Source organism: Exophiala oligosperma (assembly GCF_000835515.1).
Source record: "Exophiala oligosperma strain CBS 72588 unplaced genomic scaffold supercont1.6, whole genome shotgun sequence".
NCBI lineage: Eukaryota > Fungi > Ascomycota > Eurotiomycetes > Chaetothyriales > Herpotrichiellaceae > Exophiala > Exophiala oligosperma.
In genome coordinates this window covers 287384-309760 of record NW_015622823.1, presented here as the reverse complement: position 1 = coordinate 309760, position 22377 = coordinate 287384, and the positions used below count along the sequence as shown (strand labels likewise).

At 50.2% G+C, this 22377-nt stretch overlaps 7 protein-coding genes across 7 annotated transcripts; 5 read left to right on the top strand and 2 right to left on the bottom strand.

Annotated features, from left to right (window-relative positions):
* Window positions 1–5660: 5660 nt before the first annotated feature.
* PV06_06586 (uncharacterized protein) lies at window positions 5661–7593 on the top strand (the record flags this gene model as incomplete). The annotated part of the gene is made up of 3 exons (XM_016407723.1): window positions 5661–6008; window positions 6110–7279; window positions 7424–7593. 3 exons carry the CDS (start codon window positions 5661–5663, stop codon window positions 7514–7516), a joined length of 1611 nt encoding a protein of 536 aa, XP_016261203.1. The 3' UTR covers window positions 7517–7593.
* Window positions 7594–7622: 29 nt separating this feature from the next.
* On the bottom strand, window positions 7623–9592 carry PV06_06585 (uncharacterized protein). Its single transcript, XM_016407722.1, has 3 exons — window positions 9165–9592; window positions 9002–9105; window positions 7623–8949 (listed from the first exon to the last, which is right to left on the bottom strand). Exons 1-3 carry the CDS (start codon window positions 9205–9207, stop codon window positions 7915–7917), a joined length of 1182 nt encoding a protein of 393 aa, XP_016261202.1. The 5' UTR covers window positions 9208–9592; the 3' UTR covers window positions 7623–7914.
* Window positions 9593–10089: 497 nt separating this feature from the next.
* PV06_06584 (uncharacterized protein) lies at window positions 10090–11067 on the top strand (the record flags this gene model as incomplete). The annotated part of the gene is made up of 1 exon (XM_016407721.1): window positions 10090–11067. One exon carries the CDS (start codon window positions 10090–10092, stop codon window positions 11065–11067), a length of 978 nt encoding a protein of 325 aa, XP_016261201.1.
* A 996-nt stretch (window positions 11068–12063) lies between these two features.
* PV06_06583 (uncharacterized protein) lies at window positions 12064–12922 on the top strand (the record flags this gene model as incomplete). Its single annotated transcript, XM_016407720.1, has 2 exons — window positions 12064–12115; window positions 12183–12922. 2 exons carry the CDS (start codon window positions 12064–12066, stop codon window positions 12920–12922), a joined length of 792 nt encoding a protein of 263 aa, XP_016261200.1.
* Window positions 12115–16546, bottom strand: PV06_06582 (uncharacterized protein). The gene is made up of 3 exons (XM_016407719.1): window positions 16414–16546; window positions 16140–16357; window positions 12115–16091 (listed from the first exon to the last, which is right to left on the bottom strand). Exons 2-3 carry the CDS (start codon window positions 16159–16161, stop codon window positions 12994–12996), a joined length of 3120 nt encoding a protein of 1039 aa, XP_016261199.1. The 5' UTR covers window positions 16162–16357; window positions 16414–16546; the 3' UTR covers window positions 12115–12993.
* A 1064-nt stretch (window positions 16547–17610) lies between these two features.
* PV06_06581 (uncharacterized protein) lies at window positions 17611–19478 on the top strand (the record flags this gene model as incomplete). The annotated part of the gene is made up of 2 exons (XM_016407718.1): window positions 17611–17891; window positions 17948–19478. The coding sequence occupies 2 exons, from the start codon at window positions 17611–17613 to the stop codon at window positions 19476–19478; spliced, it is 1812 nt and encodes a 603-aa protein (XP_016261198.1).
* A 175-nt stretch (window positions 19479–19653) lies between these two features.
* On the top strand, window positions 19654–21831 carry PV06_06580 (mitochondrial Rho GTPase 1). The gene has a single exon (XM_016407717.1). The coding sequence runs from the start codon at window positions 19815–19817 to the stop codon at window positions 21720–21722; it is 1908 nt and encodes a 635-aa protein (XP_016261197.1). The 5' UTR covers window positions 19654–19814; the 3' UTR covers window positions 21723–21831.
* Window positions 21832–22377: the final 546 nt, after the last annotated feature.

Sequence of the window (22377 nt, the reverse complement as noted above, 5' to 3'; positions counted from 1 at the left end):
GAACCGGGTCCCAGCCTTCGTACGTCATGCGCATCTCGTCGATGTCTCCTGTCTCGGTCCTCGTGCCTGGTGGTAAGTTGTCCGGCCGAATCAGGACAAGATTGAATGCGGTCGCGTCCCTGACCGGGTAGAAGACACTGTGTCGATCAGGTCCCACCCAGTTATATGTGCACCTCGAGTTGATCAGTTCGTTGATGCCCGGGTCATTAAAAGCTTCGAGTTGGTCTCTGGAAAAGGTCCCACGATACGCGAGGTCGCCAGTCGGAGTTGGAGGAGACGCCTCTCCCAAGATGATGTCTCTAATCTTTGACCACAAACCTGGTTTCCGGGAAGATCCCTCGTGTCAACCTCATGTCGATTTTGTCTTACACTTCGGGAGTGGCTTACCATCTGCCCCGACGATAACATCTCCGGAAATGACTTCACCCGTATGGAGGACGACTTGGGGCCTCTCAGCCTCATAATCAATCTCAACGACCTCTGCATCAAGTCGGAGTGCACCACCCAACCGAAGGGTCTCGTCCAACAGTACACCATGATAGTCTGCTCGATGAATGACACTGTGTAATTGTCAGCCGTGAGAGAATTGCAACCTGAAGAGCAACAAAACTGACAACCACGGTCCGTTGAAGTCCTCAATCATCTTCTTCCCACCATTTCTGGTACATAGGACCTTTCCAGTTTTATACCTCTTAAGATGGTTCGCCTTGACTTCCACTGCCCCGGCTGCTCTGATCTTGTCTTCAATGCCAAATGCCTGGACGACTCTTGCTGCATTTGGGGGAATTTGAATCCTAAAGTAGTGTCAGTTTGAGTGTCCCCTTCTGCAATATCACTTTTGCATAGATCATTACCCGGCACCGATCTTCGAGTCGTCAGCATCTTCTGAACATCAGGAGTCGTCGTCAACTTACTGGTGAAATTTCAGGAGCCTTCTCCAAGACCGTCACCTCACATCCACACCGCAAGCAGGATATTGCAGCGGCCAAACCACCTTCCTATTATTAGTTGATCTATGTATCGGGGTACTGCAGCGTGGCAACGTACCGATTCCTGCTCCGATAATCACGATTTGAAAGGGCTTCGTCATCTGGACAGTAAATAACAAACCTGGTTTTAGTCTGAAATCTTGAGATGAGATTTTGCAAAGTCTGTGCCCTCCGGCAATCTAGTACACCTTTCTCAATTCATCACGACAGCATCACGACAATATGTACCATACTTCAAGTACATTACTAAACCCACCCCCACAGTTCACAACTTGTTCGGCATCTGGAAAGACGGCAGCGATGTGGAGAATGTGGACCACACCTACTCGTACGCCCCCCTCGGAACGCCGTGATGTCTTACCGAGGACGCAATATCCCTCGTCTGCACGAGATGAGACTTACTCATGACTTGCGAAATTGTGATGGTCATCCTCGGTAGCGGTCTTGACTATTCCGCCGGCCTTTTGGTTGCGAACAGGTGTAATCAAAATGTTTCAGGCAATGGGCACGGATGATTGACACCTAGATCGGTAAGCCGACTATCATGCATTGTGATGATATGGGAGGTGGAATATACCCCGGACACTTTGTAAACTACTCGATTGGTCTGGATATTACCAAAAGCAACAACCTCACAAATCAGCCTCGAAGTTTGCGCCTGCGTTATCGTCAGATATCACAGCTTACGGCAGACTGGCCGCAATGCATTCAGAACCACCAGAAATCATTGTTCCCGTACTCATCGTCGGTGCAGGTCCAAGTGGTGCAACGACAGCTCTGCTACTGGGTCGATATGGCATCCCTACGATGACCATCTCACGTCATCATGGAACTGCAAACACTCCCCGGGCTCACATTTTCAATCAACGCGCCATGGAAGTGTTGAGGGATGCTGGAATCGAGCATCTGGTCAAGCCGATTGCGTCCACCAACGAGGAGATCGCTCATGTCGCCTGGTTGCATAGTCTCAACGGAGAGGAATATGGCCGAGTGTACGCATGGGGCAACAAGCCTGATCGGATTGGCGAGTACCTGACGTCCAGTCCATGCGAGATGTCAGATCTTCCTCAGAGCGTGCTCGAGCCTATCCTTGTCGAAGAAGCTCGAGCCTTGGGAGCAGACATTCGTTTCTCAACCGAGTACCTGTCTCATGAAAGATCTCCCGACGGTCGCATCGTGACACGAGTCCGGAATCGGGTGACTTTGGAGACGTACCGCGTCATTTCTCAGTACCTGGTTGGCGCAGATGGGGCCAGGAGTGCCGTCGTCTCCAGCCTTGGTATACCGGTTGATGGAGAACAACTTGACGATGCTTTCAATGTGTACATCCGAGCGGATCTGTCAAAGTACTTTGCTCCACGACCTGCGTCGATGGTATGGATCCTCAATCCTGACGCTCCTGACTGGTCCTCGCATGGCTCAATACGCATGGTCCGCGCTTGGAATGAGTTTATCGTTTCAATGCACAATGCAAAAGGCAATCTCAATTTTGAGCCCAAGGACGACGACGTCTTAAAGCGGGTTCGGCAGATGATAGGGGACGATAGGATCGACATCGAGTTGTTGGGACATTTCCGGTGGACAATCAACGATCAGGTGGCTCGGACCTGGCAGAAGGACAATGTACTGTGCATTGGGGATGCAGTACATCGTCATCCACCCATAAATGGCCTTGGAAGCAACACTTGCATCAGTGATGCTTTCAACATTGCATGGAAACTTGCATATGTCCTGAGAGGTCAAGCTGATCCTTCAATACTGGATACATTGACTCCGGAACGCAAACCAGTTGGAGATGGCATCGTCAGAAGAGCCAACGATGGCATGCTGGTACATAGAAGACTGTGGGCGTTCATGGGATCGACACAGGAAGAACGCGCAGCGGTCTCGGCGAAACTCGAAGCACCCACTGCTGACGGTGCACGAGCTCGCAGGACGTTGCGCAGCATGATAGAAGAGACGGACGACGAGTTCAACTCCCTGGGTATACAGATGAACCAGACCTATTCGAAATCGCGTCTCACCCTGGTCGAAGATGGAGATGTCCCACCAGACTGCCAGAGCATAAACATAATGAAGAGGCAAGTCGTGTCCACGTTTCCCGGATTTCATTTACCTCACGTATGGCTTGTCAAAGATGGACAATTTGAACGTATTTCGACATTGGACTTGGTTGGTCATGGCCACTTTGTCGCTTTCACAGGAATTGGCGGCCAGGCCTGGATAGATGCTGCAGACAAGCTGAGATCGGAAGAAGTGCTTGTCAAAGCGTTTGGCATCGGGAGAGGGCTCGACTATTTAGACGCGTACTGGGACTGGGAGAATGTTCGAGGCGTAGAAGAAAATGGACTCGTCCTTGTTCGACCGGACCATTTTGTGTGCTGGAGATGCAAGAAGCTATCGAAAAATCCGTACCAGACGCTGCGGGACGTAATGCACAAATTGCTTTGGTAGCTGTAACTCATGCTGTAACCCCTAAAGCATTGCACCGATACCATGAGTAACGTGACTCTTTTCAGGGTTCGCTTCGGAAACAGTTCCACAGTCCAGACTGATCGAGGTTGGCAATGACGCGGGGCAAGCGAGCGCATGTGCCCCGTATTTTGTTTCCCGGAGGGACGGTGTTCGGCTGAAATAGGTAAATGCCGTGCTTCATGTCCTCACCATCCCGTGCCTCACAGTAGGGCCGACAACGTAAGCACACGGGGCTCGTCCATTCCGCGGTTAGTGAAGATCGTCTCGAAAAGCAAACAAGTAAAGTATAACCAACAGAGGTCAGAGGAAGTAGTGGCAACTCACCAAACATCACTGAATACTCCATTTCTTTCCTAGACAGTCATCTATAGCAAGTCTTTTTGACGTTGAAAATGCCAATTGCCTTGGACGACCCCAGAGTCCGCTTGCGGAAGACTGCATTCGTGACTTACTACCACGCAGACTTGGAAAAAGCATCCAAGTTTTTGTTTGATTTCGGATTCGAGGTTGCCGAACGAAGGGAGGGAGTCATCTTCTTCAAGGGCTACGGCCCAGACGCGTACTGCTATGTCGCAAGGCAGGCTGAGGACGGCGTAGCCAGGTTCGGGGGTGCCTCGTACCTCGTGGAATCAGAGTCTGAGCTCGAGAAGGCGAGTAGGATTCCGGGATCATCGACCATCGGCAAACTCGACGGTCCAGGAGGTGGTGTCAGCGTCACACTGACAGACCCCGTTGGCCACCAGGTCCATCTCGTGTACGGCATCCAGGAAAAACAACCCGAGCCCAAAGACCTGCAGAAGCTCGTCGTCAACTACGAAGACGAGAAGCGTCGGATCGGCAAGTTTCAGAGACTCAAGGAGGGACCTGCCCCCGTGCACAAATGGGGACATTACGGCGTCAGCTACCCGCCCGGCACGTACCAGAAGATGGTGGACTGGTACACGTCGAACCTGACGCTGGCATTCTCGGACAGAGTGACCGTGGATGGGAAAGACGCCATCTCCTTTTTCCACATCGACAGGGGTCTAGACTATACCGATCACCACAGCTTCTACATCAAGCCTGCAAGGGCGGATGAAAAGCCCGACGTCGCGCACAGTGCGTTTGAGGTTCACGATTACGACGTGCAGCAGTTGGCCCACAACTACCTTGAGTCCAGAGGGTACAAGCTCTCGTGGGGTGTCGGGCGGCATGTCCTGGGCAGTCAGATCTTTGATTATTGGTACGACGAGTCCGGGTTCGAACTTGAGCATTACGCAGATGGAGATTTGGTGAACAGTGAGACTCCTGTAACTGTGCAGGAGAATGGACCGAAGACGATGTATGTGTGGGGTCCACCTAGACCTGCGGTTCGAGGATGATTTGTGAAATGCGATGTTGTGTAAGGCTCAGGGAGTACTCTGTACGGGAGAACCCAGGTAGCTAGTTATTTCAGGACGCAATTGTGTATTGTATTTCTGTGTTGGTAAGAAAAACAAAGTGATAAAGTGATTGCGCGCGTCGCGACTCTTCTGCTCTCAAGCCAGGAACCAATCAATCTAGTGCTCGGCGAATAGAATATCCAGGCCGAGGGTTGTCATCTATCTCTCTCTATCTTGTCTCTTGTTTCTATCTTCGTCCTCGCCTTCATCTATTGAGCAGTAACAGCCACATTGTAAAGGCCCGTACTCCCACTCGAACGATGCAACCAACAACCTGCCTATCAATGATTAGCGTGCCTCTACCTACAATTCCACCCGCTCCTGTGCCGGCAATGACCAAAACGGCCACTTTCTCACAGGACGTTTACCGTACGAGTCCCTTTCGTACAAAAATGTCAAGTGCCGATCCTAGTGAGATGTTACTTCACAACCGGAGGCCGTGGTTCCCTATCAAACCCCCGCATTGTGCCCCTACGGAGGTAGACCAATGGGCCCGGAAATCAAGGAGAAGACTCGTAGGAATCATTACTTTGAGCTGACGTTGGAGAAAGATGGACGGCGTGTATGGTCATCAATGGAAAGGGCTAAACACCCATCCTGACATCCTAGGCAAATCGTCAAGGTAAAGTGGACAACTAACTGCAAGTTGACTTTTGACTCCAAACACGGAGTATACTACCCTTATACCTCCTTCTTCGGCCTCGATGCTTGTCTGGACACAGACAGAGTAAGGCATCGTTTGTTGTTGCTGAAGAGACAGCCCCCCTCGACTACAATGGCAATGGACACGTCAACAGCCACACCTCCCTCAAATTCTTTCGAGCCCTGGTCGTCCTCATACTGGACTGTTGTCTTGCTGCTCGCTCTCTCAATAACCACAGGGATTATATACATCCTCACACAGCGATACCAACCTTACCTACGATCTATACCAGGACCATTCCTCGCCTCTTTCACAGACCTATGGCGCTTCGTCAAAGTCAACCAACTTCGTTTCGAACTCACCCTTCAAGAACTACACGATCGATACGGTGATCTCGTTCGAGTCGGACCAAACTGTATCAGTGTCGGCGACCCCAGGGAAATCAGACAGATCTATGGCATATCCCGACTATTTCAAAAGGTATGTTCATCGTGTGCGTGAGTGCAATACCATATTATACATACATACCATGGCCGAAATCCACTGTCTGTTAAGTAACCTTTTGAAAACTGAAACAACAGTCCGAATACTACCGCGTCGCTCAACCCCTAATCAACGGCAAACCCGTCGCTTCGTTGTTTATGATCACGAATGAAGATGCGCACAAAGCGGCCAAACGACCCATCGCGCACGCCTACGCCATGACGAGTCTCTTGGACTATGAGCCCTTTGTGGACAACACCTCGACCGTCCTCGTCGAGCGCCTGACCAGTCTGTACGCCGACTCCGACAAGGTATGCGACATTGGCGAATGGCTTCAGTGGTACGCGTTTGACGTGATTGGCGAAATGACAATGTCTCGTCGTTTCGGATTCCTCGAACAAGGCCGAGACGTCGGTACCATCATCAAGACGCTCAACAAGTCCGGCGCGTACACGGCCATCGTGGGCCAGATGCCGTGGTTGGACTACCTCCTCGCGAAGAACAGGTGGTGGGGACACTTGTTCTCTCGCGACAAGATGGGAGTGAGTAAATTCGTGCTCTCTTTCTTGCAACCGCGAATCGACGAGGCGGCGCTACGGCGGCGCGAGAGGAAGAAAGACGACAATGACGATGACGATGCCGACGTTACAACATCGACAGACCACCGTAAAGACTTTACGGCCAAATTCATAGCAGCTTCCGAGAGATACTCGGGCAAGATCCCCCCCTCGCAACTTTTGGGTTGGTCATTGAGCAACATCAACGCCGGTTCCGACACGACCGCCATAACGCTCCGGGCCATCTTCCACTTCCTCCTCCTGCACCCGGCGTGCCTCTCCCGCTTGCTCGACGAACTACACTCGGCCGAGCTCGGCGACGCCCCGACGTTCCGCGAGACGAGCACGCTCCCCTACCTCGGCGCCGTGATCAAAGAGTCCCTGAGGCTCCACACGCCCGTCGGGTTGATCCTCGAGCGCGTCGTCCCCCAGGGCGGCGTGACGCTGTGCGGCCGCCACTTCCCCGCCGGCACCGTCGTGGGCTGCAACCCGGCCGTCATCCACCAGGACGCCCGAGTCTTCGGGAGGCGCTACGGCGTGCGCGAGTTCCGTCCCGAACGGTGGCTCGAGCCTCCCTCCGGTGGTGAGGAGTTGGCCGAGATGGAGAGGTGCTTCATGGCCTTTGGAGCCGGCAAGAGGACCTGCATCGGCAAGAACATCAGTCTGTTGGAGGTCCACAAGCTGGTGCCGCTGTTGTTGATGAAGTTCAAGGTGAGCTTTGACCGCCTCCCCTCCCCCAAAACCAACCAGATGGTCTATTCTCGGGCCTTTGATACCACCAGAGAAGAAACAAAAGGAAATACAAGACCCGTCCTCGACGTAAAAGCAATGCTAACCATACATGTTCACACATAGTTCACCCTAGTCGACCCTGAAAAGAGTCTGACCATATGGAACACCTTTTTCGTCCATCAAAAGGGCCTGGAAGTATACGTTGAAAAGGCATAGGACTCACCGAGCCTGCTCGTGGGTCAGGCTTGAATATAGCTTACCCTCACTTGCGTACCTACTTTGCACGTCTTGACACATGGGCGAATGATGATCTCTCGAGAAATTGGGAAGGCGGCACTCCGTACATAGGGTGTCATCTATATAATTCAGATAAGTGAATGACTCCCTTTTCTCTTTGCAAAACAACAGCTACGTGTGTAAAATGCTAGAACGCCGTCTTCAAAAACTGGAACGTTCTTTTATAAAAATGTATCACTCTGCGCCGTGAAAAACATGTTGCTCGGCAAGAAAACAAACTGCAGGACGCCGTGGCTGAATGATCGTGACAAAACCTCAAACCGAAACGAGAATGGGTATCAATGCTACCTCGTCACATCAATCCCGCCTACATCTCTTCATGTAGCTGTCTCGACATAATTCGAAGGGAACATGCCTTCTCGACCATCTGCAGTCCTTCCCCTCCACCAGTCCTCTTTGCTTTTCGTCCGCTCCGTGATGGTGATGACGTCGCCCTTCCGGAAGCCGAGATCATCCTTTTGCTCGGCTTCAAACGTGAACAAAGCGACCGCTTGATTGGGACCGATTGATCCTGTTCGCTGTCTGAAGACGGGTTTCGGCGCTGTAGGTCGGGTGGGTTTATTGTCAGAATATACGTAATCATTGTTCATGGTGCTCGATCGACTTCTGTTGCCGAATCCATTGCTTTCTCGAGAAGGCGAGTTATAATCGTCCCAGGTATTTGCTCGCCGAGGGTTGTCGTGATACTCGTAATTGTCGTCTCGAGATCCAATTGTTGATGATCGGTTATTGCGGACATTGGCTCCATAGCCCGACCCCGTCCGTCCTTCCCACACCAGATCATCATGCTGGTCGTCATATATAGGCATGTCATTGTACATGCCATCCGAGGCTGCTGCGCCCGAGAAGACGCGAGTGTTTAGAACCCTCATCAGCGGGTCTGCAGACGGAGGTGGTCTGACGCCACCCTCGAGGAGTTGTTTTGCTGTTATCCGGCCGCCGTACATCTTCTCATTCGCATCTCTTCTCTCAATCAGGACACTGCCTTCCAGACTCACACCGGCGAACAATCCTTTCGTCTTGCTGTACGCAAAAATGCCGGCCACGCCCTTCAGACTAGCTGCGCCTGCCGCTTCTGCGTTGCGACCGACTGGGCCGGCTGCGATACTGACATTTCCACCGAGAGTGACCGAAGCTGCCTGTGCGAAGGTTCGAACGGCGGCGGCATCGTTAAGGATGAAGACGAAATCGGTTAGTTCGAAACCAATCTGACCTCCGAAGCCACCACCGGCGGTCGCGATGGCAGAAGGAGCTGACCACGAGCCATCTGCGAGTCTAGCGACGACGATACCGGAGCCGAGTCGACCTGATCCGAGGAAGCCAGCCTTGAAGACTGTGAGAACCGCAAGGCCCTGTGTAGAGAATTAGCGCGTGGGAGGTAAACGATGTACAACAATTGCGTACCTTGGCATTCGCTAGAATCGACGGAGGTATGACTTTGTCTGGACCAAAGCTCTGTCTGGGATCAACAAAGGATGCTAGAATCTTGCCAGCCTTTTTGCATTCGCCTGGGTAGTGTCAGTGGTTGAAGGCTGCATAATTCCGGAGCGGCTGAAGGTAGACTCACTCCTCATAGAAGAGGGCAGTGGATTGTTGATTCCAAAAGGCATCTTGTGTTCTTTGATATATATTTATTACTTTCCACTTCTTCACTCCAGTAGTTATCTCGTGTTTTTCACAATCAGCCCGCTCAGGCGGAAAGTGTTCGTATTACGGCCAAGGGCGTCGTTCGGAAGCTGACGGGCTCAGTGGATTGGTGGGGCAGCCGGGGAAGTGCAGCTGAGATAGCACGAGAGTGTACTCCGTATGGAATGGTCATACAACATCAAGGAAGTATATGGATCGAGGTAGGACGGTCGCGATGACCACGTGTGCAGGATATATAAAGAAGGAAAATACGGAGTACAACGAGCGAAAATGAGGCCTGGATGGGTAGACACGTAGACGCCGAGGGCGGTGCAGGTGCAGCTGGTGGTCGCAGTCGGTGCCTTATACATCAATCACTTCGTCATGCGGCACTTTTTTCCCTCGCGGAGAAACGATTATTACAGTACAATGTCGTCCTTGGCAGCCGCGTCGCCTAGAGCCTTGGATTCTCGTACTCGTACCCACAGCCTTGCCCCTCCGTACTCGCACAGCCTTGTCTTACATCTTTCGTCCTTCGTCCTTCTTCCAGCTCTTGGTCGTGTTCCCATTCCTTTCTCCTGCAATTACCCTCGGCCTAATCAGTGAACTCGAGAATGCTCCATGATACGGTAAGTACCTTCAAGCTATAACACAATCGACCAGTTGACATCCTCTCCTACCATCAACAATTCAATGGTGTCGCTCAAAGGCCGAGTTTCGCACCACACGTCCTAATCCATCCCTACGTCGCTATGTGCCCGAAGAGATAGATATAAAAACCAAAGTCGACAGTTTTCTTTCACTCGTCTCGACCTTCTTCCTTCTTCTCCCAATCCTGGAGATGTGGAATTTCTCTGCCATCAGACATGTCTCCCCCTCTGTCTACCGCGTTGATCCCTCCCAAATTTCTGAGACCAGCCTTTCTCACCGGCAGCACCCCCTTCCGCGTCTCTCGAGCCCATCCGTCGGTCTCATACACTCTATACATACCTGAACATGCGTATAACCCAGATCCATCGCGATCTACATCCGATGACCCGGTCTACTCACTTCCGCGCCTTCCGCTGGTCGTCGTCGTCCACGGCACTGGTCGTAATGCTGAAAAGTGCCGCGACAGCTTCAAGGAGTTCGCGGACAAACACCACGTTGCAATCCTTGCTCCGTTCTTTCCAGCTGGGATGACATCCGCCATCGACCTGGACAGTTACAAGGTACTCCACACCGCGCAGAACTTCAACTCGGACCAAATCCTCCTGTCGATAATCGACGACGAAATTGCAACCATCTGGCCGGGTATATCGACATCGAAATTTTTTCTGGTAGGCTATTCCGGCGGAGGTCAATTCTCCCTGCGAATGCTCTATGTCCATCCCGAACGTTTTCAGGCTGTCTCCATCGGCGCCCCGGGCCGTCCCACCTTTCTCGACCCCAGTGAGTCTTGGCCAGATGGGATACGTGATATTCAGGCTGTATTCGGGTCTGGCGCAAAGGTTGACATCGACGCCATCAAGGCCGTCCCGGCAATACAGCTGCTATGTGGGACCGAGGACGACTTCATCCACGGTGGCGAGGAATTCATGACTTTCATATCGAAGTTCAAGGCTGGTTTGACCAAATCCCAAGACAGTGGCAGCAATCAGTCCGGAGCTGATGACCCGGGACTCGGTGTGATGAAAGAGGGCAGATTGACAGGCCTAAGCAGGTTGAGGGATAGTTGGGAATATCTCGGCATTAATGCGAGATTCGACCTTGTACCTGGAGTGGCTCATGAAGCCCACAAGGTCGTTCCTACGATTCAGGACTTTCTAGGACCGTCAGTTGATGCCTTTAGGAAGCAACTATAGACTCAAGTCAGGCTTTATATGAACTCATTAAGGTGCCATTTCATGCAATACCTTAAAGTTCGAACCAAGTCCCTTCCGGCTTCTTACTTGGTCACTTTCGTGGTCTTTGACACAATAACCATTTTACTCGTCAGCAGACATGCACGATACTACTCCATTTGACGCTTGCGATTTGAACCCGCATCGGATCGACTTTCTACTTTACCCAAGTAGTCTGTTCCCCGTTTGCGATTCATTCGGCGATGTGGACAGTCATAACTGTTGCCACAACAAAGTCAGTGGATGGTAAGGTCCTCGTCCATTCTACCATCAAAAGTCTAGATATGCGAGCAATGCGACCATGAATACTGACACGAGGGGCAGTCGAACGAGACTACGGGTAGTCATGTATGTCGAGTCCCACGACATTCTGTACCTGTTTTACCCAGCTTAGGTACGGAGTGGTCAAGTGATGTCAATTCGTCCGGAGCATTTCCTCTCAGCCTTGTCGCCACACAAAATTCTTTTTCTTTTCTATTTTTAAATCACCCCTTCCTCGCAATCGATAATACGAAACATGAATCGACAAGGCCCTGGACTCAATCACCTCGCAGCATCATCATCTTCAAGTGAGAGCGGGAGCAATAAATGACATGGGCGCCGCCCCCGGCATGTGGCCGCGCTCGCAGGTCCGTGTGTCAGCCTTTGCCTTTTATTTCAAGCAATGGTAATTAATTGATTGAATGACCTTGCGAGCTAACATTTTTTAGTTTGTGATGCGTGACATACCGAGCTCGCATCGACTTTCACCTTGTCGCCAAGGAAGGGGTAGAATACAAATACAGTATCATATACCTAGGTATGTTTTGTTACTCTTCACCCACCCTCTCCTCTCCAGGCCCGGCATATGATTCATATATTTACTCAGATACAACGCTCCTCGCGATACTCTCCTTTTTGTTCACCACAGTAATCTCATTGTGAAAATATAGTGACAACTGTTAGCTAGAGGGAAAAATGGCGTTCCGCTCCGGCACTGTCGTGGCTTTCGCCTTTCTGCTCGTACCCAGTGAGTCCCACGTCGTACCACCATGTCTGTGCATTACCGCAAGTGTTGACACGATCGCCAACCAAAGTGCTGGCTTTAGCAACGACTCTTGATGCCGAACACCCAACAGATCCGGCACCCCTCGAGAAACGAGCATACTTCCAAGACAGTTACAAGATCTTTCACCGCAAACGCAATGCCCACGCATGCATTATGTCCATCGTCTTCATCGTCCTGTTTCCTCTCGGCGCCATAGCACAACATCTTCCGCTCAAGGGTGTTCGTGTGACCAGTCGCATCCACGGTCCGATCCAGATCCTCGGTCTTGTCATGATGATTGGTGCCATGGGTCTAGGCATAGACATTGCCAAAAACGATCTAAACTTTTTCAGCCCCGTCAAAGCCCATGTTGTGATCGGTCTGCTGGTGACATCCACCATCATTGTCGTTCAGCCGGCAATGGGCATCCTTCAGCATCGTCATTTCAAGCGGACTGGTGGAAAGAGTGTATTCTCATATATACATCGGTGGACGGGCCGTGTGATGATCTGTCTTGGCTGGATCAACTCGGGCTTGGGCTTTCAGCTGGTTGGAATCCCACCTGTCAAGACTCATTCTCTCGTCCGCAATTTTGTGCTAATGGGCGTCCTTGGGGGAGTTTGGTTTCTTCTGATGGGAACGGATGGACTTCGAGATCATGTGTTGCACAAGAATCGACTCTCTTCGTATCGTCTGGGCTGGGTTCGAGGATTCAGATTGCATGGTAGACATATGATAGGGAATACAGTAGATCCGTCGAAGGAGGAGAACACTGTAGGTAGATCTTAATTCTGACCCGATAGACCAGAGTTCAGGGACCAATCTTGGTGCTCACATCTACCAGCTTGCTGTGTCCAGATTCACCCAGGGATTGAAGTCAATGTCTTTCTCTTCAACGTCCTATGCGAAACCTTCCTTGAACGTTCTGTGCCAGTCTCCGTAGCCTCGGCGTCGAGCAAAGGTTTGATTTCATCATCTGAATGTTGTGCTTCAGACTGATAGCTTTCCAGAAGCTTAAGAATTGCCCACTGGCACTCCTCTCGTGCGACTTCGGCATATTTTTGGCAGACTCTCGACATATGTCCACAATCTCCAAGTTTGTAATTATCAAGCAGAAGCTTCACCATGTCGAAACGTCCATTCGTCACTGCGAGATCTAGTGCAGTATATTGCCCATCGGACGTGAGAGCTCCAACATCAGCACCATGGGCAAGGAGTATTTGTGCAATGCGAATATAGCCCTGAGAGGCAGCATGTTGAAGAGGTGTCCATCTGAATGCATCAGAAGTCGTATTGGGGTTGGCTCCATATTCCAGTAGAAGCTCCACGATCGCTATATGGCCATTTCTGACAGCACCTATCAAAGGCACCTCGAGCTTGGTGTCACACCCAGGGTCCGGATCCACATCGACTCCCCTATCCAACAACAGCTGGACTAGTTCCTTGTTTTCCTTTCTCGAGAAGCAGATTCTTGAAAGTATAGTGGTTGGTGATCTAGTCTCGCCGCTGTGAAAAGCGTTCGCGTCTGCGCCACGATCTAACAATTCCAATGTGAATTTCTTGGAGGCCTCGCGGTCAAATTTTTGATAGAAGTGAATGGAGAAAAGTATCTCAGATAGTTCCAATGGAATCAGTGTGACAGTGTGTTGAAGAAACCACTCGATGACTTCAATTCTGGCATATCTTGCGGCTCGCGACAATGCTTCTCCCAAGATCGTGCTCGGAGTGTTTTGACGAATCGGTGCTTGCAAGTTCAGGCCAGCTTGTAACATCTCCTGGATGAAGTCTATGCGACCAAGTATTGCAGCAGCCACAGTTGGGATCATCGATTCATCGTACCCATGTCGATAATTGCACCCGTTGTAGGTGACGTCTGCGCCATGCGCGATCAGGTGTCTTAGAACACTCATAGATCCAGATTTGATGGCGGCTGAGAGGACTGTATCCCCATATCTGGATGGAGAAGCATTCACATTGGCTCCCCAGTTGAGAAGCAGGTTGACCAATGCCATATTTCTGCATCGGATAGCTGCTTGCAAAGCTGTCAAACCGCCGTCGAAGAAGCATGGCGCGTTAACATCAGCACCAGAGGCCAACAGTAATTGAGCCACAGCAGCATTTCCGCTGAGACAAGCGGCCTGCAATGGAGTCCATCCGAGAGTCCATACCTTCCCGCAAATTTGCTGAGCAGGCTCAATAAATACGCCAGATCTGATGAGAATGTGCAGGATTCGCAGATCTCCACCATACGAAGCATATACCATTGCATCGGCTTTCCCGAGCAAGCTCCCGTCATATGTTTCGCTGAGATTAGCGCCGTGCTGAATTAGCAGTGCCAGGGCTTCATAGTTGTTTCTCCAAACGGCAATAATTATGCAGGGGATTGTGCTTTCGACTGTGGGCTTTGCGCCTTGTTCGAGGAGTAGTTGAATCAATTGTGTATTGTTCTCCCACACTGCACGTTGAAGAGCTGTTTGGAATGTCCCTCGTGGCAGGTCTTCCAGAAGCAGTTGCTTGTAGTACGGATCAAGAAGATCCCCGTTCGTTGTGAACAAGTGGTCATTCACATCGGCCCCAGCTCGAAGAAGAATCTCGCACATTTCGACATCATTGGATTCGATGCCAAGGGATAAGGGCAGAGCCACGCGACTTTCCAATGATTGATATCGCTTTAGAATGGCTCTGTTCTCTTTCCCAAGATCCGTCGAAGCTCCATGATCTAGTAAAGTACAGACTAGAGAGTGCTGTTGTGCAGAGACCGCATGTTGCAGAGCGGTCCAACCTTGACTATCCATCGCATTGACATTCGCACCGAGCTCGAGCAGCTGAAGGCATTCTGTGACAATCATACCAGATTTCGCTGCAAGAGGTAACAATAGCGCAGGGTTAAAGGTCGACTTTTGCCTGGATATGTCGAGCATATGGCGAAAAAGCTCTGGAGCAAAATACGCGGCCAAGTCCATCGCAGGGCGATCATATAGGAACACCTGAAGTTCCGACGGTGCCATGGGACAACCGGCATCAGCTCCATCGTCAAGGAGAGCTTTACCGAATGAGGTTTGTTTGTGCAAAACAGCCTCGTGAAGCAAGGTTCGTGGATATGCTCCACCACGTAGTCGCTGGTCCAAGTCCAGGAGAAATGGCCGCAAAAATCGTACTATCTCATATCGTCCTTTTCTCGCCGCATAAAGAAGAATGAATTCTTGGAAGGAGCGGAGGTATTGTAGCTGCTCTATACAGGAATATCTCAGCGCCTCTATGCCATACTTGCTTAGTAAATTGTCAGCCAGGTTGTCGAAATGATCACGTTGTATGAGGTGGTTGGAACAGATATAGACCAAGTAACTCATCAAGACGGGGAGATCTGCTACTCCAGGGTAGTAGGCAACAAGCTCCATATCACTGATAAAATAACTCTTTTCGGGAAGAGCCACTCTCCAGACCTCTGAGGCTAAGGATTCCCTTAAGTCTTCGTAATTCCTGGAGGCAGCCATGAAAAGCCTGCTGGCAATTGCAATTGACATCTTTCCAGCTTCAGATTGAAAATCTGTCACAGATGGATATGAGGCGTCTCTGGGAGTGCTCAGAGAGGCTCCAACCGTAAGCGACTGGTTTGCTTTAGGTTCGTTATTGGTATCAACTAACTGAGTTACGTCTGGCGGGTGTGATGTATCTCTAATAGAACGCAGAGGAACCCCAACTGCAAGCGAGTTGGATTCTTCTGACGGATTATCGGTGCCAATCAACTGGAATTCCTGGAGATAATGAAAGTAAGGTTCGAACGAAGCTGAGTATGAGTTCAGAACGCTAGAAAATGACAACTTGTCGCCGACGGGAAAGATTCTTCGTATCCATTCCCAGAAGGAATGGCAAGGCAACGTGATGGTTGTAACGGCGGTAGGGTTGATCAATTCCCTGCGAATGGTGAGGTCTTCGCAAGTGCGTGGCCGAGTATTTTCTGGTCTTTGGATCAGGGCAGGAAGTCATTCTCGTGTTAAAGACTTACTATTGCCTTGTTTTACTCGCATCTTTGGAAGATCGTGCCGCTGAATAGCCCTCCTAGCCTGAGCAGCATCCAAACGCTTGCCATTTTTTGTGATGATCCTCGCCTGTCTCACATCCAGCCGGCGTTGTTTGAGTTCCCGAGCAGCCTCGACCCACTGCTCCCTTTTTCCATTCTTGCTCAAGCCCCATTTCCTGAACTTCCTTTTGAGTTGGTCTACGCTACATTGCGTCAAGTGTCATCAGTAGAAGGAAGGTGAGTTTTCAATTTGCCGTACCTTGCTTCGAGAGAAAACAGAACTAACAATTGTTGGCGCACATCCTCAAGCCGTAGTCCATGGGTAAGATAGAGGTCTGGATGACATCCTTACATTCATCCAATGACTGAGGATTGGCCTTCGTCACAGCCGCCATATTGGTCAGAGGTAGGTTATTCCCGGGCAACCATGAAGTCTGCGTTTAGGTGAATGCTGCGGGCTAATCAATGTAAGTGCAATTAAATCAGGGCATCAAACATGCGTTGCGATTCTCGTACATGGCGTGCTTAAAATCAAACATTGATTTGAGGCTGTGCATGAAGCAACTCACGGTAACAACGTGACCAACGAGGCTGTGAGACCATCGCTAATGCTGCGTTGGTGGCGACTGGTAGTCAACAAGCTGATAGGCGCTAAAAGGTTTGTATGGGTTATCAACCAGTCAACGAGGCATTTTGAAACCAGCCATGTTTCTTGTAGGCAGCGAATGCAGCCCGGCACGGCGCCTGCAGACCAAGAGGCCATGATAACACAGGTGGGACTCGATTGGCGGGATTCGTTCTTTTTCAAACAAATACTCGATGCCTAGTATTAGAACAGTGATACATTTCAGTGACTCTTGCAAGCTTCAGGAGATTCTAAAAGGAGAAGCATGTGCGATGTTGCCGCCGGGCAAAGATATTTACGCGCCGAGCCTCGAAAAAGACACGAATCACGTCCACACGTGATCAGACTCAAAGCCAAAGGTTGACAGGACACAGCAGAAGCGAACTATATCAATGCTCTTCACTCCTTGTACTTTTGATCACAATGGCCTAGGCGGTTGTCCACTACCATCGCCTATACAGATCTGGTCATATAAAATGGAGAATAAGAGGCCTATGTACGAGCACAGATACCTTAGGCCTCCAGGTAGGAGTACCAACGCGGCCAACGTTCTGGCGATTACGGAGTACAATCTCGAGCAATCAATCATCCAAGCCCCGCCACGACGAATTGCCTGATCAGCCTCATCTGTATCAACTGTGTGGGGCCTACGGGATGCCTACGAGACAAAGTAAAGTATGCCCCAGAGACCCTTAAAGATGGATCTTTTCCGGACGTGGGGTACTGTCTGGGGTTTATTCTCTTCAGCAAACAGGTATAGCTAAGGTGAGTACTGCACCCGTATCTCAAACACCTTGTATCGCTTGTCCCTTGTTCATTCGTCATTGCAAAATGTCTTCACGTTCACTGCCCGTCACTCCTACTCTCGAAGAAAAACATAGCGGCATTCCGACCCGGCTGGTAGAGCAGGCAAAGAGAGCAAAAGAATTGTTGTTCTCAAGACGAACCAAGACCGAGAATACTTCCAGTTCCAGGCGACGAGTCCAGCTACCACCCTACACCACTCAGGCAAAATTTGATAATGCCATCACTGCATTGAAAGCCGCTGTTGGAGCTCAATATGTGTGTGTCAATGACGGCGCTTTGGTGGATGGTTGGTACATGGAACATCCGTACGTTGTTACTGCCCTCTCGCATCGAACAGACTTTTGACTGACCTATCTTCCAGCAATACTCACGACAGCAATCATGTGGCGAACCAAGACGCTCTGGTGGCTAGTGCGGTGGTATACCCTTCGACAACCGAAGAGGTCCAAGCCATTGTCAAATGGGCTAATGAATTCCTGATACCAATTCATCCCATTTCAATGGGTAGAAATCTGGGATACGGTGGCGCTGCACCCAGAGTATCTGGATCAGTGGTGGTCGATTTGGGAAAGCGCATGAACAAAATTCTCAAGATCGACGGTCAGAACTACTCGTGCCTACTGGAACCTGGTGTGTCTTACTTTGCATTGTACGAAGCCGTCAAGAAGAGTGGTCACAGTCTCTGGATTGATTGTCCAGACCTTGGAGGAGGGAGCGTGATGGGGAATGCTTTAGACCGAGGCGTCGGCTATACTCCTTACGGTGACCATTTCGGTATGCATTGTGGGATGGAAGTTGTCCTCCCGGATGGCACTTTACTTCGGACTGGGATGGGAGCTTTACCAGGTGAAGATGACACAGACAATCTGACGTGGCAGTCATTCCAGAATGCATATGGCCCCGCCATTGATGGCATGTTCAGCCAGTCGAACTATGGTATCGTGACAAAGATGGGATTTTGGCTTATGCCTGCCACCGGAAGCCAATCGTACCTGGTCACATTCCCTCGGGAGGACGATTTCGAGCAGCTTGTCGACCTGATCGGACCCTTGGCTGCAAGCCGTGTATTCGGAAATGTCCCTCAGATTAGACACGTCGTTCAAGAACTGGCAGTCACTGGAAAGCCACGGAGTCATTTCTGGCCCGAGGGAAATGACAAAGGCGGGCGAATGCCGCGATCAGTCATATCTCGCGAGGCAGCAAAGCTCCCTTGCGGCGATGTGAGCTGGATCTTTTATGGCTGTCAATATGGTGATCCAGCAACCATTCAGTCCCAACTTGACCTCATCAAGACCACATTTGCAAAGGTCAAAGGCTCCAAATTCTACCTTCCCTCAGACCTGCCAGACGATCATTACATTCATGAACGAGCGAAGGTCAACATGGGCGAACCGGTCTTGAAGGAATTGGACTGGTTAAACTGGCTCCCGAACGGTGGTCATATTGCGTGCAGTCCTATCCTCCCCACAACTGGGAAACACGCCCGGACGATGATGACGATAGCCGAAAGGTTGTATGCGAAATGGGGATTCGACTCATTCAGCACCTTATGCGTTGCGGGTCGAGAAATGCACTTTATCTCTGAGATCGTCTTTGACCGCGAAGACGCTGACAGCAAACGAAGAGCTGCTTGTCTGATGAGGGAGCTCATCGACGAAGGGGCTCAGAAAGGGTATGGAGAATACAGGACTCATTTGTTGTATATGGACCAGGTCGCAGGAACCTATAAATGGGGTAACGGTGCATTGGGTCGATTCAATGAGACCATCAAGGACGCGTTGGATCCCAATGGGATCATAAGTCCTGGAAGGAATGGTATCTGGGGCAAAAGATGGAGGGAGAAGGGTTGGAAGAGTGGACAGGTCGGTATGCCTAGGGAGGTCAAGTTATGAGGAGCAGGACATACTCTGTAGATGTAAGTGAGATGGTAGACGGAATATATCTGTATGATAAACTGAGTCCTTGATGACTCTGTAGCGTCCCCGGTTGAATCTCGGCAGGGAGAATGTCACGTCTCGTTATTTGGATGTTTTGGCGTCGCAGGCACTTCCAAGTTCACACCACCAAGACCAACAGCAGCAACGTGATCTCTTGAGGCTCTGGATTGTCCTCCCTTTAAGGAATTTTGCTTGCAATGAAGAACTCAGTCCCAGTACATGGTCCCTGCTGAGAAGGCCTCAAAAGCATGAGTTTCCGTTGTCGACAACAGCATCCTCAACCACCCTCCAATGGCCACCGTCAGAATATGCGTCTGCGGTGACGAGGGTTGTGGTAAGTCCAGCCTTATCACTTCCCTAGTAAAAGACACCTTTATCAGCAACAGAATCCAAGCTGTTCTGCCTCCAATTACCATTCCTCCCACCCTAGGAACTCCCGAAAATGTCACCACCACCATCGTCGATACCTCTGCATTGCCTCAAGATCGAACGAACCTTGCTAGAGAATTGAGAAAATCCAATGTCATTCTCCTAGTCTATTCGGACCATTACAGCTATGAGAGGGTGGCTCTGTTCTGGTTGCCATATTTCCGCTCGCTCGGTGTCAATCTACCGGTAATACTATGCGCAAACAAGTCGGACCTGGTCACTAGCAGCACGCCCGCTCAGATCATGGAAGAGGAGATGCTACCGGTCATGTCAGAGTTCAAAGAGATCGACTCATGTATACGGACGAGTGCCCGTGAACACTACAATGTCAATGAAGCATTCTTTTTGTGTCAGAAAGCCGTCACACACCCCATCGCTCCGTTGTTTGATGCAAAAGAGTCGGTTCTGAAGCCAGCTGCGGTGGCTGCTCTGCTCAGAATATTCTACTTGTGTGATAAGGATAAAGATGGGTTGCTGAATGACAAGGAAATGCAGGATTTCCAGTTGAAATGTTTCGACAAGAGTCTGAGCGCAGAAGATCTTCAGCACATCAAAGACACCATCGAGCATCACCTGCCAGGAGCTGCCCTGGGTCGAGGTATAACTTCCCAAGGGTTCTTGATGCTCAACAAGCTCTACGCGGAGAAAGGTCGACATGAAACAATATGGGTCATCCTCCGAATATTTCAGTACACCGACAGTTTGTCATTGCAGGAATCATTCGTCCACCCCAAGTTCGAGGTGCCAGAATATGCTTCAGCCGAATTGTCTCCTGCCGGGTATCGTTTCCTGGTCGACTTGTTCCTCACATCCGACCGCGATAACGACGGCGGTCTCAAAGATGAGGAGCTTGGGGCACTCTTTGCGCCAACACCAGGAATTCCTCAGCTTTGGATTGACAATAACTTTCCTTCTTGTACAGTGCGCAACGATGCAGGTCATGTCACACTACAAGGCTGGTTGGCTCAATGGTCCATGACCACATTCATGTCTCCCAAGACGACTCTCGAGTATCTCGCCTACCTGGGCTTTGAGTCCCCAGATCGATCGAATTCCAGCACTATAGCCGCTTTAAAATTGACAAAGCCTCGAAAGAGAAGACGGCGACCAGGGCGAGTCGGTCGGAACGTTCTTCTTGCACATGTATTGGGAGCTCCGCAATCTGGAAAGTCGGCATTGCTGGACGCATTTCTCGCTCGTCCATTCAACGAACTCTATCACCCTACCATCCAACCTCGAGTTGCAGTCAACACTGTTGAATTACCAGGAGGTCGACAATGCTATCTCATTCTCAAAGAATTTGGCGAATCAGAAGCGGCTGCTCTTGACAATAAGAGCAAATTACTTGATCAATGCGATGTCATTGTGTATACCTACGACTCTTCGGATCCAGATTCGTTTGCGTACATCCCAAACATTCGAAAGAATTATCCTTACCTCGAAGACTTACCGTCTGTGTACGTGGCATTAAAGGCAGATCTTGATCGAACAATGCAACGAGTCGACCATCAACCGGAAGAATACACTGCTCAAATCCAAAGGATGCCTCAAGGACCACCAATATCTACCAGTGTGACTTGGCCTTCGATACAGGACTTGTTTGTGGTTTTATCAGAAGCAGGTCTTGACCCGGTCACTGCTTACACACGACTTCTGGAGGAGGATGATGGTGGTCAATTGATGAGGTATGGTTTGGTGTTGGGGGTTGTGGTTTGTGCTGGTGCTGCAGCTGTGGTGATTTGGCGAAGATCAACTTCACCGACTATGTAGGGTAGAATAGAAATGGAAGCAACGGGGTATGATTGAAAAGGACTTGAACAATACTTGAGCCTTGACATCGCCTTGACATCCAAAATACAATTAACGGAGTTTGACCTCGTTCTGCCGATATTCCTTTTCGAGTGTTGACTTGTCGAGAAGTACATGGTGAGGTAAGACGTTATGTGCTGAGCGAAGCACCGGTTTTCTTCGCCTCTGAGTGAACGTCATCTGTTGCTACTCCTTACCTTACCTAGGTAAGTACCCAAGGTACCTATAGTAAGTACACGTCAGCTATTTGTTGTACTCGTGCTGCACGGAGTACGGATACAAGTATCATATTCATATACTCGTGATTAATGGTGGTGTACTTGTACTCCGCGGGTAGTAAACACGGCTCTATGGGATTCCGAGAATGAACCTTGATTGTTGTATTCGTCATATTAAAGCAGTACGGGAGGAGGATTTAACTGTCCGCACATGATTTGCTTGGATATTGTGCTACTGATCATAGAGACCTTTTGTTAAGAGTAAGATATTCCTTCTTCCCAGTTGTTATTGTCGACGTTTGAACACAACTTGATTTCGTTTATCAAAAATTACATACACTCCATACACACACACACACACACACACACACACACACACACACACACACACACACACA